The sequence below is a fragment of the Anabas testudineus genome, chromosome 19 (genome assembly GCF_900324465.2).
Source record: "Anabas testudineus chromosome 19, fAnaTes1.2, whole genome shotgun sequence".
NCBI classification, from domain to species: Eukaryota; Metazoa; Chordata; class Actinopteri; order Anabantiformes; family Anabantidae; genus Anabas; species Anabas testudineus.
The window spans coordinates 4,686,500-4,703,259 of record NC_046628.1 but is presented as its reverse complement, the minus strand read 5'-3'; the positions used below and the strand labels follow the sequence as shown (position 1 = coordinate 4,703,259).

Here is a 16,760-nt window from a genome sequence, read left to right as displayed (position 1 = left end):
GAGATGGGGAAATACCATAGTCTGCAGTAGGACAAGGTCATTACTGCTCAGTAGGGTCTGGTCCTAGATGTAATATATGCCATTGCCTTTTAACTGAGATACTGTAGGAGCTTCACTACAGAGATCCACAGTAGCATTGACTTTGCCTGGCTGATGGCACACTGTTAGTTGTAGCAGGGGTCACGCCTAGTGTCATTTTCACTCCCGGAAATAGTCATTTGGATTTGATCTTGCACAATAATAAAACCAATGCAAGCTGTCATGGTGCTGGGTTGTTGCAGCCCTCTATTCGTACGCCCATAAGAGATGCGGTGACAGCAGCTCCTACAGTCCACCGTACTGTCCCATACATAGATTTATTCTTTTGATCTTACCTTGAACATGCCGGTTTTAATATTTCAAATGCTGCCTTGAGAGGTCATTGATAAATCACAGAGGGTCGTATTTATGTCAGTGTGGCAATGAGGAGTTCTGTTTATAGAACTGTGTCTGTGGTAACCACAGGACAAAAATACTTCATGTATGCACAGCAAATAAAACACATAAACATAATAAAATATGCGATTAACATTGTCTTACGTCTCATAAAAGCAAATATTTACAAGCCAAATGTTTGCATCTAACATTAAACATGGATTACATCCTTCAGTATGTTCAGTATGTAACCTGTTATGTATTATGTATTTCTTGGAACAATAATGTACTAAAAAAATGTTAAGTAAAAGCCTACAGTGTAGACTCTGCATAGATTCAACAAAGATTCATAAATGAAGCTTTCCTTTTCACTTCTCTGTATGTCATATGTCTGCAGGTGCTTCACAGTATAAGAATCAAATATTTCTTGTGACAGCTTCTTGGAGGTCGGAAGACTTCTTGTTCTCCCCCAGACACCGTTGTTGGTGAAGCATTGGACAGCAAATGTAAAGCTCCAAAAATCCTAAACTAACAGTTTTTTGGCAACTTGTGGGATGTGAAACAAACTGTAAACACAACAGTGACACATTATAAACTTATAAAGTTGTTATTGCGTGTGTGTTTAAACATCCTGCACACATGGCAACATAAACATCTGACCTTCTGCTGTTAGTCACTAAGTAGTTTTTTCTTAAGTATTGTGTCATCAGAAGAGCTAAAAACAACTTATCAAGCTGGAAAAGACAAGTCGAGTGCACATAGGGGCTCCAACAGTGATGTTTGAATAGGGATTTACCGATCCAACATTAATATCTGATAATCAGCCCACAATATTGCTTAAAGGGCTAGATCGGTTAATGGATACATTGACCCCATTATCAGATCCGTATGGCCCGTGTAGATGGGATAATGGAGCCAGTCCATATGAGCTGATCCATGGAGCATTCTCTTCAGTTCTGTGTTTGTGATGTGCCCTTATAATATACATCGGTAGCACTTGCAGCACACCAGTAGACCTGACCCATAAGAACAGTATGGAGAGAGCTAAAGATTCAGTTGTATGGACGCATTTCATGCTTGCCACGCTGACAAGTTTGATAGTTACTTGTGATATCTGCAAAGGAAATGCTTTGAGACTTAAACATGCACCTCCAAAGGCATCATGCTAAAGAACACGCCAAGTGCCTGTTGCTGAACAAAACAAAAGGAGACAGTATGACCAATAATACATAATAAATTATTATATATAATATTTTTTAAATAAGAAATATCAGTACATTTACTTATGTGTTACATTTAGTCTTAAAAAGTCAGGAAAGTCGTGTTTATGTGGTGTTTATGTCAAGGCTGATGCCTACATTGTCGTCCACGAGGCAACATTCTGATTGAATCCGTATCAGGAATTAAGCGATACACAGAATTCAGGTATCAATATCTGAACTGAAGAAGTCAGACTGGCGCATCCCTATTTTTTAACATTACATATAATTGTATTAGTGTGACTGACCTCTTTCCCTCTTTCCGGCCAAGCAGAGGCACAACTTGCACTGTGTTTTACCTCTTTGGCATTCGGTTGCCATGGTGCAGATGATGAGACTGAAGGTCCCAATTCTGAACTAAAAATGAGTCCTGATTTGTTTATAAATGGACATTTGAACGGAAGATTCTAAAACTGATGCAAGATCAGCTGAAGATTTTACTGGAGAGGACGTCTGACTCAGTTTTGAGAATTCTTGGATATAGATTCCTGCAGGTACAGCAGGGGAAAGAGTCCTCTAGTTAATGGGTCATGGCTGGCATTGTCCTCTTGAACACATTCAAACAAAACAGCTGGCCAGATATACTTGAGCAGCTGTAAAATACTTTTTTTTAAAATTATAATAAATCTATATATTTTTTAATACAATAAAAAATTGAATTATTTGCAGACCTAATGTGTGAAAACTTAAGCTCAGCTTTTGATTCAGTCACAAACAATAAAGAACAGTGAAAACACCATTTTCAGGATTTACACATTTGATGTATTCATTACGTTACATGGCCTTATAGTTTGAGGAACACTGATTTAACACAAATGTCAGTTTCAACAAACAAATGACTATACTTGAGGATAAAATCAATGTTGATCTTGTCAAGGTTATGATATTTGATGACTAGTATTAAATTCCACCAAAAACATACAAACAAACAAAAAAAACAAAGAGGAGTTAAATGTGCTAATATTGCACATACATATCTTGTTTCCAGCTAAAGATAAATGTGCATGTTACATACAGCACCATTTATGAACAATGGGATTATCAATAAGTCCTTGACCAGGTCTTTGCATTTAACTTGACCCACACTGAGCACGCACAATTGAGTGTAAAGAGTGGTAGGAGATTACAACGGCCTCTAGTTAGTTTGAAGTGTATGTAAACACCAGCGGTCATTTGTAGTCACCTTAGATGACCTAGAAAAAAAGCCAGTCCTTGGAGTAATATCAAGCCAGAGGAAAAGTCTGGTGGCATGGTCTTAATCATTTTTTAAACAACTCAGTTCCTCAAAGCTCTTGAGATTGGTCCATACGGTGGTTTCGTCATGGCAGTGTGGGCTAAAAGCTCCTCAAATGACACAAGCAAACAGGTTAATACGATCTGCCTTGAGCATGGCAGTGTAGTCCCACACAATTACTTGGGTTGGCCATTTTTTTATCTGTCCAAAAGAACAACACCATCCGTGATCCATTAACCAGAGGGTCAAACTCATTGGTCTGTGTGCTTTCCCCAAATTGGTGGAGAGACAGGCTTCAATACAGTGTAGCTAAGCGTTTGTCTGGTTGTCTGTACGCGGTAAGAGATATCACTCTAAAACACCTCTGAACTCTGAGAGAGGGCTTCTTCTGCCAACAAGTATAATCCAGTTCAGTGGGAAACACCTTTTGTCAATCAACAATTCAGAGAAATTAGAAAAATGTATGTATTTTCTGGCAATCTAGTAACTCAATCACATAATACTAAGATAAATCAGTGTTTGTGAACTGATGTTTTCCAGTAACAGTGCTTTTGTACGTGCTTCCACAAGCGTGTAATGCTGGACCCATATTTACTGTTCACGCTTTGGAGGATTAGCTTAAAGCAACCTTTGAGAGGATGAGAATGAGAGGAGATAGTCTTATCAATGGATTTACACATCAACAACTAAAAGAGTTAACTTGTTAAAATTAAAAAAATTGACTGGGTTGCATCATGTCTTTGCTTTATTGATGTCAGTTCCTGCATTGGCACCATGAACCTTTCATGACTCCTTGTTGCATGAGGTTTGGTAAGATTACACACAGACATTTGGACATGTTGACTTTGTTTGACTCAGTTGTAGTTCTTGTCGTCAGAATGGTGTTAATGAATGGCAAATGCTTTACAGAAAAACTATGTTATATTGCTTTCTTGTTAATCTCAGTCATTATTCAACCAGACCCTAGTTCTAACTAAATGTTGTTTTGACCCTAGAACAAGTTTTAATGGAATTAGTTTTAATGGCACAGTTTTTCGAAGCCCAAAGGCTACACATTAAAAAATGTGCATGTTCACAGAGATGCCAATAATTTATTCCAAAATGGAGAAAACCTAAACATTATGCCTTTGATCTTTGATGTACAGTGACTGCTGGTGTTTTTGAAGTGTATCCATTGCTCAAGCACCGGAGCTTCTAACCCGCTGCTATGTAATATTGATTACACTGTCATCCCCCTAATGTAAACGTTGCCTGTAACACATGCTCACATCAAGAAGTAAACACATGTATTGACCATGTGTAAAAACACAAAAGGAGTATAAAAAGCTGTAGCAGAAGCAGATTGTGACGTACAGTACACTCACTAACAGGCTGATCCAAAGCCTGTTTATCAGCAGCATTGTATAGCAACAATTAAATCTGTCAGGAGCAGCTTTGATTACAGTTGTGCATTGAAAGTAAAGCCAGACAGGAGGAGCAGAGTTCACCTCGTGCACCATTTTTACAGACTGTAGTGAAGTGTAAAGAGTAGTTGGCCTTCATTAGTTCAGGCTAAGTGCTGAAATTGAATTGAAAGTGAAAAAGAGGAAATTGTTGTAATTGAGTTACAGTCAGGGTGACAAAGGGTGGTTGGTGAAAGAGTTTAATGTTTCCCAGTAGTTAATGTGTAGTTAGTAAGGTGTGTTATCTTTATCTCCAATTAAGATAGTGTAATGCAGAGATATTGACGCAGAGATACAGTAGTTACAGTATCTATCACTGTAGCTAGTAGATTAAAGCCTTGAATGAAAAATCTCACTGTAGACAAACCTTTGCACTGGTGATTACTGAATAAATAAATAAAATAACAAATCTACAGCTCAGTCATCACTAAATATATAGTACCTTTACTTTTGAATGTAATTACTAGAATGAAATATAAAGTAATTTTAGATCCCAGTAAAGTTAAAGGCTGATTTTCTTAATAAGTCTGAAGTTAAAGTTAAATACTGACAACATGGTATCATTTAATAATGAATTAGGTATGCTAACTCCTAACTCAATTCAACCACTTCCTATCCAAACATTGTTTGTAACATTTAATATTTTCACAGAAAATCCCCATCTGTAGTAGCCATTTCCTGAACTGAAAGACTGCTTAGCAAGTAAAAAACCAGGAATTGAGAATTGTGAAATGGCCCAATTTTCACCCCAGAATGTGAGAACCTAAATAATGTTGCTAAAAAAGTGTCAGTATTCCAACATGATGTGCAGAAATGTTAGAAAAACTAAAAATATGTTGAAAATTTTCAAATGTGTGTAGTTCCTTATTTACAGTTAGTTTTACAGCAGGCAAATCTGTGATTTATTAACCTACAGTCTGCACAGTCTGAGTCACTTCCTGTATGTTCTGTAACAGTTTTATTGGCTGTCAAGATCAAGTACGACAGCAAATTCCCCCCAACCTTTCTCCACAATGAGCAGGAATGCCAGTCCTAATATCTGTATTTAGGGAATCCAATAGTGTTAAACTATGATGAACACAGCCCTGTAAATAACACTGCTGCTGTTTTCATGTCCAGCAGCAGTTCCTGTCCTCCTGTCTTTACTGTTGTCCGCCTTCCATTCATACCACTCGACAGCTTTTCATTCTTAACGGACAACAGATGGAGAGCCTGCTGCACTTTATTTTCTCCAACCTCTAAATGCACTAGAAAACATTAGTGAAGTCATCACTCCCACCACATGTTAAGCATTTATATATGTATAATGCGGGTGAATTGGAAAGTGACTATTTGACGGACACTACTTTAATGTGGCCTCACTGTAAAGCTATATCTTTGCGTTAGCCTTGATTAATCCTTCAGGCAAAGAAAGCAGCAGTTTCATACGGTATAGCTATTTTTATCTTGTGCAACACACGAGTGTAGTTTTGGAGGTTTGTTCCTCTTCCAGCTGATTTCAGCTCCACTGCTTTCTGATCTACTTCCCTATACCCTGACTGAATTTGTAGCTGTGACGTGGCACTGGTCATTAAAATGAGCAAGTTCACCTACTGCTGCTTCACATTAAGAAATTTCCACCTGTGATCTTTGGGAATACATTTACTGTGAAGCAGACACAGGGAAATTGTGTTTTCTCACTGAGGTCAGATTGAAAAAACAGGACTTATTTATACTCTAAAAGCTATGTTAATCTGCTCTTGGCATCTTGACAGAAAAACAAATGAACTGACAGACACAGTCCACATATTATTGCCTTTAACTGTTGCTTTAGCAGGTTTGCCTCCTTCCACACCCAGCAGAGGTTATGCAGCATTGACGCTGGACTTATGCTTCTGGCAACTTGACAAGTTTGTGGCTAGGTTTCGACTGAAGTTACCTCTGTATTACAAAATACAAGGAGCTGTCTTGATGTGGGCATGTTGTTACAGGTTCTGATAAAAACACTTGCTATGCGAGCCAGGAAGTCCTGTAGGAAGAGGTTTAAAGCATACCAAAGAGCCAACACACGTCATATAATGACAAAGGAGTTTTCACATTTTATCACTACAGCAATATTTTATTCTCTCTTGTATTAATAAATAGTAGAAAAGATCTAGATAGCAAACAGTAGGATTATGTAATTGACATTACAGATGACTCTATAAAGAATATACACTTGTACCTATGTTATTGACACTGGTGGTTTGCTCAGTAGTGCTGTTGTTGGCCTATAATGTACAAATAACTTATGTGTGAAGCACTGATGTATGCACATGTGGAAATTAAGTTTTGTCTGTAAGATTTACTGAAATGTTTTTGACTTGGCGGCAGCTTGATGCTAACAGCTTTACCACTAATGCTCTCAGTCAATCATTCTCTATAATGTCCACTTACTAAAGGCTTATAGCGTTCTGTGGCATAACATCCATAGACCTATTCACTGCATACAGTATGTTTTGGATTTCATCCAGGATATATCCAAGAGTGCAGATATTGCCAAATATGGTGTTTTAGCCTTAATGTACATACTCAAAAGTTTTTCTTTGTGCTCTGTTATTCTGATGGGACATCAGACATGCAGACTGCTCACAGACACTGGAAATTAGACAGGTTTATGTAGTGGAGCTCATTTTTTTTTTAACTTGAATGATGCAGGACAGAAGTGTACAATGCAAAATTCTCAAAGCCAAGGATGTGTTGAATGATTCATGTCTTTTGCAGCCATGACTACAGATAACGTCAAGTCACTGAAAAGGAACGCGTACAAGCCGCGTACAGCTTTTATAAAGTCACGTGTTACCTTTATTTCCCTGTGCCTCTGAAACCAACCTGGGATAACTAGGTGCTATGCAACAGCCCCACGAGTGATAAAGGCTGAGATTCGCAGCGGAGGAAAGTGTCAGACCTTTAGGTAACCACTGTCTGTTCTGTCTCATAGTCGGTTTGTTTCGGACTCCCTTATCATGTGTTGTAAAATTTTCCCCACTTAAGAGAAACATTTATGTTGGATGGCTGTTATCGTAAAGCGGCTCACGCTTTTCATCTCAGTTCTCAAGCATAGTGATAACCCCCTACAGGTGTGTGAAGTATATTAGGCTCAACATTGAGCATTTAGCACAAGCTTTTTAAGGGCTCAATGTGCAAAATGTTCAGTTTCACGTTGGATAGCTTTGGTAAGCACCAGAAGAAAACTGCCTCTGGTCCAGAAATGTGTTTATAAAAAAAACACACATTCTTTCATAGCAGTCAAAGAGCTTACAAACCATAGATTCATCAGACAAAACTATTTTCTGTTCAGTAGGTTTTCACTTGCGATTGAACAGACCAAGTTTTAATATCCATAGACAAATGTAACAAAATGTTCCCAATTGTCTTGAAAACTGACGTGCATGTGAAAGGTGAGGCACCATAGCTGAAACTAATTAAACCCGTCTTATGTACATTCAGTGCTTGTGAGCAAAGAGAAAGCCATTGTGCAGTATGGTCAGTCATTAAACATGGTATTTACTCACTGTCATTTCCCCAGTGAGTAGGGAAGATAACTGAATGCTTTTAAATTTGACATTTACCTTTCAGCATTGTGTTTCATTCTGACTGAGACTGGATTACATTCAGTATGGAGGTGAATCATGTGCTTTTGGCTGCCCCCGTGCAACTCGTGTTGACCAGGATGAAGCTAAAATGGCAAAGAAGTTGTGTTGTGCACACATTTGCAATGCAAAAACCAGAGAAGCTACTACATCGAAAAACTCTATAGTGCAGGCAAATTTTAATATGTCTGGTTTGGCTCTAGTGTAGCACCTCAGGTAAACTAAAGGGGTTCATTTGGGAGTAAATACAGTTTTCATACCTTTTCCCTTGATGAGATTGCCTCTGTACCCATGAGCATTTCTTTAAATATTTAATAATTACGTATTTATTATTAATAACACATTTAATAAGACTTTACTATTACTATCCTGAGTATTCAGCTCTTTATCTATTTGGTGAGCAGTATCAGTTGTAAGCAATTATGCAATATCATCACTATGTGAGTCTTTCCATGTTTCTGTATTTTAAAGGGCAAGTATTCATTTGGAAGCAATCAAATTCCAGGCTTGCTACTGTAAAATGGAAAAAAAAAAGCTAAGCGGCTCATATGTTTTGATAAAAAGTGTTTATTCTATTTACTGTGTAGTCATTTTTGGGCCTGGATGCATCCATATTATAATCAAATATCAAGATAAAAAAAATAAGTGGATGCCAAAATATTGTTAACAACAAAAAAAAAAAAAAAAAAAAAAAAAAAAGATGCTTTCTCTCTCTAAATCTCTGCTGTCCAGTTCCAAGAACTTGAAGGATATGCAGTAGAGACATTTTACAGCTTGCCTACACATCAGCACGACTAATTTTACTTGTCACCTCTCTACCACAACAACACTTTTACGTACACTTAGCTCTTCACACACGCTTCAGCAGATGGGTGTGGTAATGCATAGAGACTGGCTGAAGGCCAGCAGCTGTGTTTATCTTGGTTCTATCTCTGGGTGGGCCTTCAACTGTGTTTGTCCAGGGGAACACTTATAACAACTGTGTCAGGGCTGCGTTTTACTATGATTTATGTCTACCTTTCTCCTCCGGTTGTCGGCATTGGTCAGTTATTGTTCAGCAGCAAAATAAATGACTACTGTTTTCCTTCAGTGTCACAGAAATGTTTAATATTAACACATGGAGGTTGTCCGCCACATGTTTTAACCTTTTAGATTTCTTCATGCCTTTATTTGTTGAAAGATCTGTTCATATGAATGAACAATATCGCAGCCTTGCTATCTGTGTTGCTGATGTAAAATGGTGTAAAATGTTTTGAAACTCTGGATTTACATTTGTGTGTCACATAAGCTCATTCTTGTTTCCTCGTACTAAAGTAATAGGTAAATATTATGGAGTTATGTTTGTTCATGTATGAAATTTAGTCTGAACTGAACTGTGTTTTTTGTTCCAGATTTTGGTTTGCGAAGCCTGACTAACATTCTCAGTAAATAAAACTTCTGTGTGAGAAGAATATTGACTGACCTATGTGACTCCGACCCAACTTGCTTCTTTGTGGTTACTATTAAAGGGGTTGGGGTTGTTTAATAAAACATAATGTTCCGTAAACTAAAGTGTTTATCCCCACTTTGTTTGGTTCTGCAGGTAGCCAATGAGACACTCCACACAGATCGACCCGACCTCCCGGAGTGTTTTCAGCTCTCTGTCCTGTCATGGCTGCCGTGCATCTACCTATGGGCTGTATGCCCAATCTATCTCTTCTATCTTAAGAGGAACAACAGAGGCTATATCATGATGTCCATTAAGAACAGGTTCAAAACGGTGAGAGGGGACTTCCATTGATTCATTTATTCACTCATTCATTTATTCATTCAGTCCAGACACCTCATACACAAAATGCAAGATACAGTCTTTAATCAAATGCGCACTCTCTGTCTGAATACATATTTTTTACTTTCAAACATCACCAATGACAATAAAAAATAATCTCAATTGAACAAAAAAATGTGATATAACTTGCACTTTTTTGGGTTTAACTTCTGTAACATCCAAACATGTCTTTAAATAGTCACAGAACAAAAGTGCAAACAGACTGCAGTATGTTGGGTGCTACTAGTACTACCCTTGCGAGACTCCACATTTTTCCTCTGTAGGTGTAAATTTACTACAGGCAAACTGTCCATATAATGTTTGCAAACTCTAACCCTCTCTCTTGAAGAGTAATAGGATCCATCACAGTATGTATGGTTAGATATATCTGGTTACTGTTAGTTACCTAGCACCCTCAGCTTCTCTTATGAGTCAGTTTAATCAGTACTTCACTAATTCTGATGGAGAGTGATAGTGTTTCTCTAAATTTATAAGATACATTTTTAATGCACATGCACACTAATGCTTAGATGGCCTTAGCTTCCCTCTGTTATTTTATATTTCATGTTTGTTGTTTCATTTTTCCTCCCATTGCCATCGTCTGTTTGCTCTCAGGTGTTTGGCCTGTTGTTATGGATTGTGTGTTGGATAGATCTCTTCTACACATTCCACGAGTTGCGGCATGGACACAGCCAGCCGCCTATCTACTTCGTCACCCCGCTGGTTCTCGGCATGACCATGGTGAGAATACAGTCCCCATCTAAACACAGTTGCATGGGAATATACATGCACGCCTAAAACAGAAGCCACTTTTCAAGATCATGTGTGGTCCTGCTTTTTGATGTAACACTCTTTGTTTATGGTTGACATGTAATAGTCAATCCCCTGTAAACATCATTTTGCATAATTTGTAACTTAAAAACAACATTGGCACACTACAGGTATACTATGCATATTTGCCTGAATAAATTATACAGTTTTTTACATACACAAATACAAGCTGATGCAAAGCACCCAGTGAGGTGAAGATTGTATCTGAAAACACAATAAAAGAAAACTTTACCAATACTGAACTATAAAAAGATTCAACCCACTTCACCGGTGTGAAAACATTGCAAACGACACCAAACCCTCTTAGAATTACAGTAGTATGTAGTATTAATCTAATCTAATAGTACCAGCCAACCTGCAAGTGTTCAGATAGAGCATTATGTTTGTCTGAAGCCCTCCTGAAGGCTACATTGGGTTAAAGAGAAGTTAGAAAAGCCAGGACTTTTCTGACTTATGTTTTTTGTGGAGGAAAAGACAGCATGAAAGACCCAGTCAGACTGTGGTTTACCTTACGTGACCTCAGTGATTCTGTCGTGGCTAATCTAACTCAGTCTTTCCCGCTGCCCCCCTCTCTTCCTGTGTGTAATGTGCCCTACCATCCTCTCTCAGCTCTTGGCCACGTTTCTGATCCAGTTTGAGAGGTTACGTGGGGTCCAGTCCTCAGGAGTTCTCTTCATCTTCTGGTTCCTGTCTGTGTTGTGTGCCATCGTGCCTTTCCGTTCCAAGATCCTACAGGCCTCCAGCCAGGTGAGAACTCACTATAGGCCTCAGATGCCTTTTACATGTCATCAACTTCGGCCTGTTATTCTTTACCCCGAGTATATATCTCGTATTATATTTTCACAACCACCATTTTCTTGACTTTTGTTATACACCTTAGTGTTCTTAATGTTTAAGAGTACTGGATCAGTCAACTCTGCCTCTTCATTTTGTTCGTCTTGCTGTCTCAGCATTTGGTTTGCAGCTTACAGTGAGTAAATGTTTTGGAGGGGTCAGCCCAGGCCACTGTTAAGCAGAGTGTGGTGAGGGAATAGTAGGCCTGTTGTTTCTAGCATACTTATCTCACCTGTAGCTCTGCATAGCTCACCAGCAGAGCTACAGCAGAACACGAAACATACCCTGCAGGCAGAAAGACAAGCGTCAGGCTGGAGAAAGTTACACAAGAATAAGGATGACATTATGGAAAACATGGATAAAAATGTTCAGTATTTTACCGTTTACGAGAAGCAGCTAAATGTGCGTGGGGATTGACACGCTAGAGTTGATAAATACCACTGATCTTGGTCATTACTTGGCTAGGTGTTCAGAATCCTGGCTTTTAAAATTGCAGAGCTTTAATCTACTGGAATTACAAGACTCCGAAATAAATCCTTCTTTCTTTTGGGTGCAAAGTGATTAGTGACCTATAAAACTGATCCAGCCTACTACGAAGGCTGCAAGTGATGTTTTGAAGAAACTAACGTGATCTAAAAGTGCTTATGTGGAAAATTCAGGAATAAATGAATTTATAGTCCAAACCAAATTGTCCAGGTTTACACTGGAAAGGATGTGTAGTCCTTAAGAAAGGTTGATTGTCAACAGGTCAGTGTTGTGATTGGTATCAGAAGAGCATCCCTGATAGGAAACATTGCTGCCTTCTGTCCAAGCTCATTGTTTGTCTCCCAACCTTCTTGGAAACAGAGCTGTAGATTCCACACATTGGTTCATATTCTTTTCTCTGTGCAGTCAGGGATAACCTCACCTCATTCTGATCTTTCTGTCATGGTGCTAACATGGTATGTCTTTGTTGTTTTTATGGTGGTTAGTCTACTAAATCATGTGAAAAAAATGCATTCCCAGTGATTAAAGTAGTCACCACCCATTTCATATATGGAAAAATGCAAGTCATTCAGATACCACACATAGGCTACATACATCTGATTAGTTAAGACTTCTATTCATCCAGTCAAATGCTTTCTGCGTATTGGCTAAACAACTACTATGTCAATTCACAGCAGATTACAGCTATTCAGCCTGCAGGAGTATGTCAGAGTGCAAAGGTGTGTCTGACTGTCAAAAGAATAATAGTCAATGCATCAGTGAGAGAGACATGTAGGCAGGGCTTCAAACAATTAGTGAGAGTGTGAGTAATACAGGCAGTTTACCAAGCAGTCACGTGCTGAGGCCAGCTCCAGCCAATGCAGTCCCTTTGCTGTTATAATCATGTTGATCCAGAAAATGAGACCAGGCACAAATATGATTCAGAAGAAGAAAATTATTTAGTGCTGTCAGGGGTGATGTATCTAATCATTGTTATGTTCAACTTGGTTTAGACGTTTGTGCCCGAACGAGGAAGGAAGACAAATGAATGACTTCCCTCTGTGTTTGTCTCTGGAGGGGTGTTGTTCTGTGAATTTAAAATGAATGGAGGGAAGTTGACCTTCAGTTCATGTGTATGTAAAGTGTTGATTAATAAAAAAACACTAATAAAGAAGAAATGTTAGCATTTGACTTAAAGCACTGCTGTTCTGGGTTTGTTAGCTACTACCAGCAATCAGGCTGTGCATTTTATCTGTATTTTATCATTTTTATCTGTATTGACTTCTTCTTGTATGATCTTTTATGACCATTCATTATTTCATATGAAAAACGTTCACTTCTGTACTGTTCATGACACCTATGTCTAATTTGCCTGCATGTAAACGCACAGCTTGGCAGGTAAAGCCCATAAATTTGTCTGAACTTGCCTCTTTGTGTGTGTGCATGTGTGTATGTTTGTCCGTGTTTTACATTTCAGAGCGAAGTGACAGATAAGCTGCGATTCACAACGTTCTACTTCTACTTCACCCTGGTGGTCTGTGAGCTGATCCTCTGCTGCTTCAACGAGAAGCCGCCTCTCTTCTCCAATGTTGTCACTGACCCTGTGAGTTACACATCTCAGAGATGTGTTCATATGTGAAATATGTGTGTGAGAATATCTAGTATTCCTGCTTACATTGCATAATAAATGTACTCTCAGTTGGTTAAAGCAGGTCACACACTAATGAATACACACAGATGACACAGTTGTTACTTAACTGGTGTCATCCTTATCCCTTTTTAACCTCTGTGGCCTTGTTTTTTTGCACATTTTTTTTTTCTCCTCAGAATCCCTGCCCTGAAACCACAGCTGGTTTTCTATCCCGCATGACCTTTTGGTGGTTCACGAGGTGGGTTCCCACTGGTCTCTACCACTGCACCACATGTCTATATACACAGTAGACGTACCAACAGAGTAAAGTCGTTTGTTTTGCATATAGAGCTTCAACCTGTTCAACATTAAATAAAAATGAAGTTGTTTTGTACTGTAGGAGCTAAAAACTATATAATGGCAATGAGTTACTACAAATACATAACACAGCAAAATAACATTGCCTCTGCCTCACAACAACAGTTGTCTTTTTGTTGTTCTGGTGTGTATCCCTCTTTTCTGATGGAAGTACAGCATCTTCTTCCCATTTTGTTGTGTAAGCCAATCTCCCCTTGTGCCGGAAAATGCATCAAGCCAATTTCCGGTGAAATCAGATCCACTAGTGCATAATGATGATTAGAAATCCTGGAAACTCAATTAAGTGCCTGTGAAAAGCAATTCTTACTAAGTTGGCTCTAAGATGAAGGGATTTAGTTTTAGAATCTAATTTTGACCAGCAAATGGAACTTACACAGGGACAGAAGAATACATACTGAAAAAAGATTTAAGCAAGAGGAGGCAGAAAACTCTGTGAGCAAGACCCCATTTGTTACAGTAAATAGCGCTGTTGAACTGTGTTGAATTGCTTAATGTACCAAGTTGAATTAAACTGCAGTTTCCCTCTCTCAGCATGGCAATTAAAGGCTACAAAATGCCCCTGGAGGCTAAAGACTTGTGGTCTCTGAACCAACGTGACAGCTCCAAGGCGATGGTGCCCACACTCCTCAAGGAATGGGAAAAGGAGCAGGCAAAGGCAAAGAGGTATGTTTACGAAAGAGGAGGAGATTAGACGGATGTACAATTGCAACTACAGTTCCACATACATAATGATAATATGCTCCTTTTTGCTTTTGTATTTGAAAAAAGTCGAGGATTAGATCTTGCCATAGTCAGCTTCCCCCCTCCTTTTGCTTCCTTGTCAGAACAGAGAAGAGAGAAGATGTTTTCTCAGAGGGCAGGGCTCTTTGTGTGTGCGTGCGTGCAGCTGAATGTTTATCCCCTTTTTGCACAAGTGAAACCATGAGTATGTTTTTCTTACCCTAGCAGCAGGATACCTCCAATCCAGCATGTGAAACTAGTACAATTCCTGCAACATACTTTGTTTGTCTTACTGTGTAAAAATAATATAAACAAAACACAGATTCAAACACATTAACTGCAATATAAACAATATCTCATCCAGATATTAGAGAGAATATGTGAAACATATTGCTTTGTTTTAGTGAGGAGTATTTTTGTCTTTTAAAGTTCAACTCCATCGCCCACTACTCGGCACAAAGCTTTCCTTATAATATTTCTTTCCAGTATAACAGTTCTGCTACATGATAGAACAGAAATGAGATTTGTTATCTTAACTGAGAACAGCGCTTCTGTACATTGTACTACTACAGCAAAAAGCCAGTGTCATGTAGACAGACTCAGCGAGTTTGCTAAACTGACCTCCATCAGGCAGCTTCCTCTCTCTGCGCTGCAGTTTTCCTGTCAGAGCCTCATTGTGCTTTCAAACTGAGAACAAGTTGTAAAATGAGATGGGAAAGCCTGATTAGGTCTTTTCACTTGAGGACTGGAAACCTGTTTGGCTTCGAGCTGAACTCCTTCGCAGTTTTCCTGTTGAAATTTAGTCACCAATTACTTCACTGCTGGAATCTGACTCCTGCATTTTGTGAGGTTTGCTAAACATGTCTTTCACATAAAGCCTGAAGTATTTCATGCATTTTGTCCCACTGCCTTGAGAGCACAATGAGAAATACAGCACAACACTGAATGTTGTCAAGGTGCTTATATTACTGCTCGGTCCAGTCTTGCTAAAGGTATTTATTATAATGGTGTTTGTTAGATGCGATACAATTTAGAGCTAAAAAGTTAATAAATTATTTAGCAGTGACAAACAGGTGCAGTCCTACTGCAATTCAGCCACAACTTAAGCCAGTTTATTACAACTTCCTTCCAGTTAATTACTGCATCTTTTATTGTTATTGAACAGATGTTTTTCTCCTTTAAATCAAAACAGTTAGGTTAGCTGTCCTTCCGAACTGCTACTCAGCTGTTAAACAGATGACCAAAGATGCGCTGAATTCAAACCTGTCTTATTAAAAAGCATTTGAAAGCAGCTGAAACATGTATCACAATCTATGGCTAACATGTTAGCAGACAGTCACATATTGGCACATCTAGCATTCATTTGAGGTTATATTTGTGTAGATTTGTGTACTGTTATGTTATTGATGCATTTTTCTCATTCGAACAACACATCTGTAACTTATTCACCAGCTCAAGTAAATCATCTATTAAGAAATTACATGTTGGCTGTAATGAGAAATCCAGTCATAAAACTCAATCAAGAAAATCAGTAAAACAGAACTCAGCTAAATCTCACAAATCCTGGCTTCACTTCCCCAACTGCAAGTAAAATAAAGGATATTTTTGATCACTTTTGTGATTAAATACATTCGAATGTGAATTAGTAACACTATCACTTCCCTATCCCACTCAGTTCCTCATCTTCTCACAACTGTTCCTTTCTCTCTCTCTTTCCTACCCTGGGCTACTTCCCAAAATCTCCTTCCACAGTGAGCAGAATCAGGCGAGCCAAGCTGTGTACTCTAAGCCACAGCCTTCAACCACCAACCACGTCACAGGAGGAGTGGGTGGAGGTGAAAGCAGCCCGGAGGAAGTAGAGGTGCTGCTGTCCAATCAGAAAGCTGCTTCCCGGCAGCCATCTTTCCTACGCGCACTCATAAAAGCTTTCGGACCCTACTTTCTGATTGGCTCGGGCTTCAAGCTCCTGCAGGACCTCATTACCTTTGTCAACCCTCAGCTACTCAGGTAAAAAGAAAGGTCACATGTTACTTGTAGGTGCTTCCCTGGCTACAATATATTTGCACCAACACCAACAAACATCCCATTGTTCCAGTGTTATCAAATCCTATTTTCGGGTTGCATGTTTTTGCATG

The 16,760-nt window shown here is 38.8% G+C and overlaps 1 protein-coding gene across 4 annotated transcripts in view; it reads left to right on the top strand.

The window, feature by feature from the left end:
- Window positions 1-16,760, top strand: part of abcc3 (ATP-binding cassette, sub-family C (CFTR/MRP), member 3) — a 36,758-nt gene that overhangs the window by 877 nt on the left and 19,121 nt on the right. For all 4 annotated transcript variants that reach the window (XR_003298263.1, XM_026350558.1, XM_026350559.1 and 1 more), the window contains exons 2-8: window positions 9,543-9,719; window positions 10,383-10,508; window positions 11,208-11,345; window positions 13,375-13,500; window positions 13,725-13,786; window positions 14,437-14,568; window positions 16,378-16,632. Coding sequence is in view for 3 of the 4 variants with exons in the window: in XM_026350558.1 (XP_026206343.1) it covers window positions 9,543-9,719; window positions 10,383-10,508; window positions 11,208-11,345; window positions 13,375-13,500; window positions 13,725-13,786; window positions 14,437-14,568; window positions 16,378-16,632 (1,016 nt within the window). In the remaining variant the exon portion in view is untranslated. The remainder of the gene's footprint in view (window positions 1-9,542; window positions 9,720-10,382; window positions 10,509-11,207; window positions 11,346-13,374; window positions 13,501-13,724; window positions 13,787-14,436; window positions 14,569-16,377; window positions 16,633-16,760) is intronic.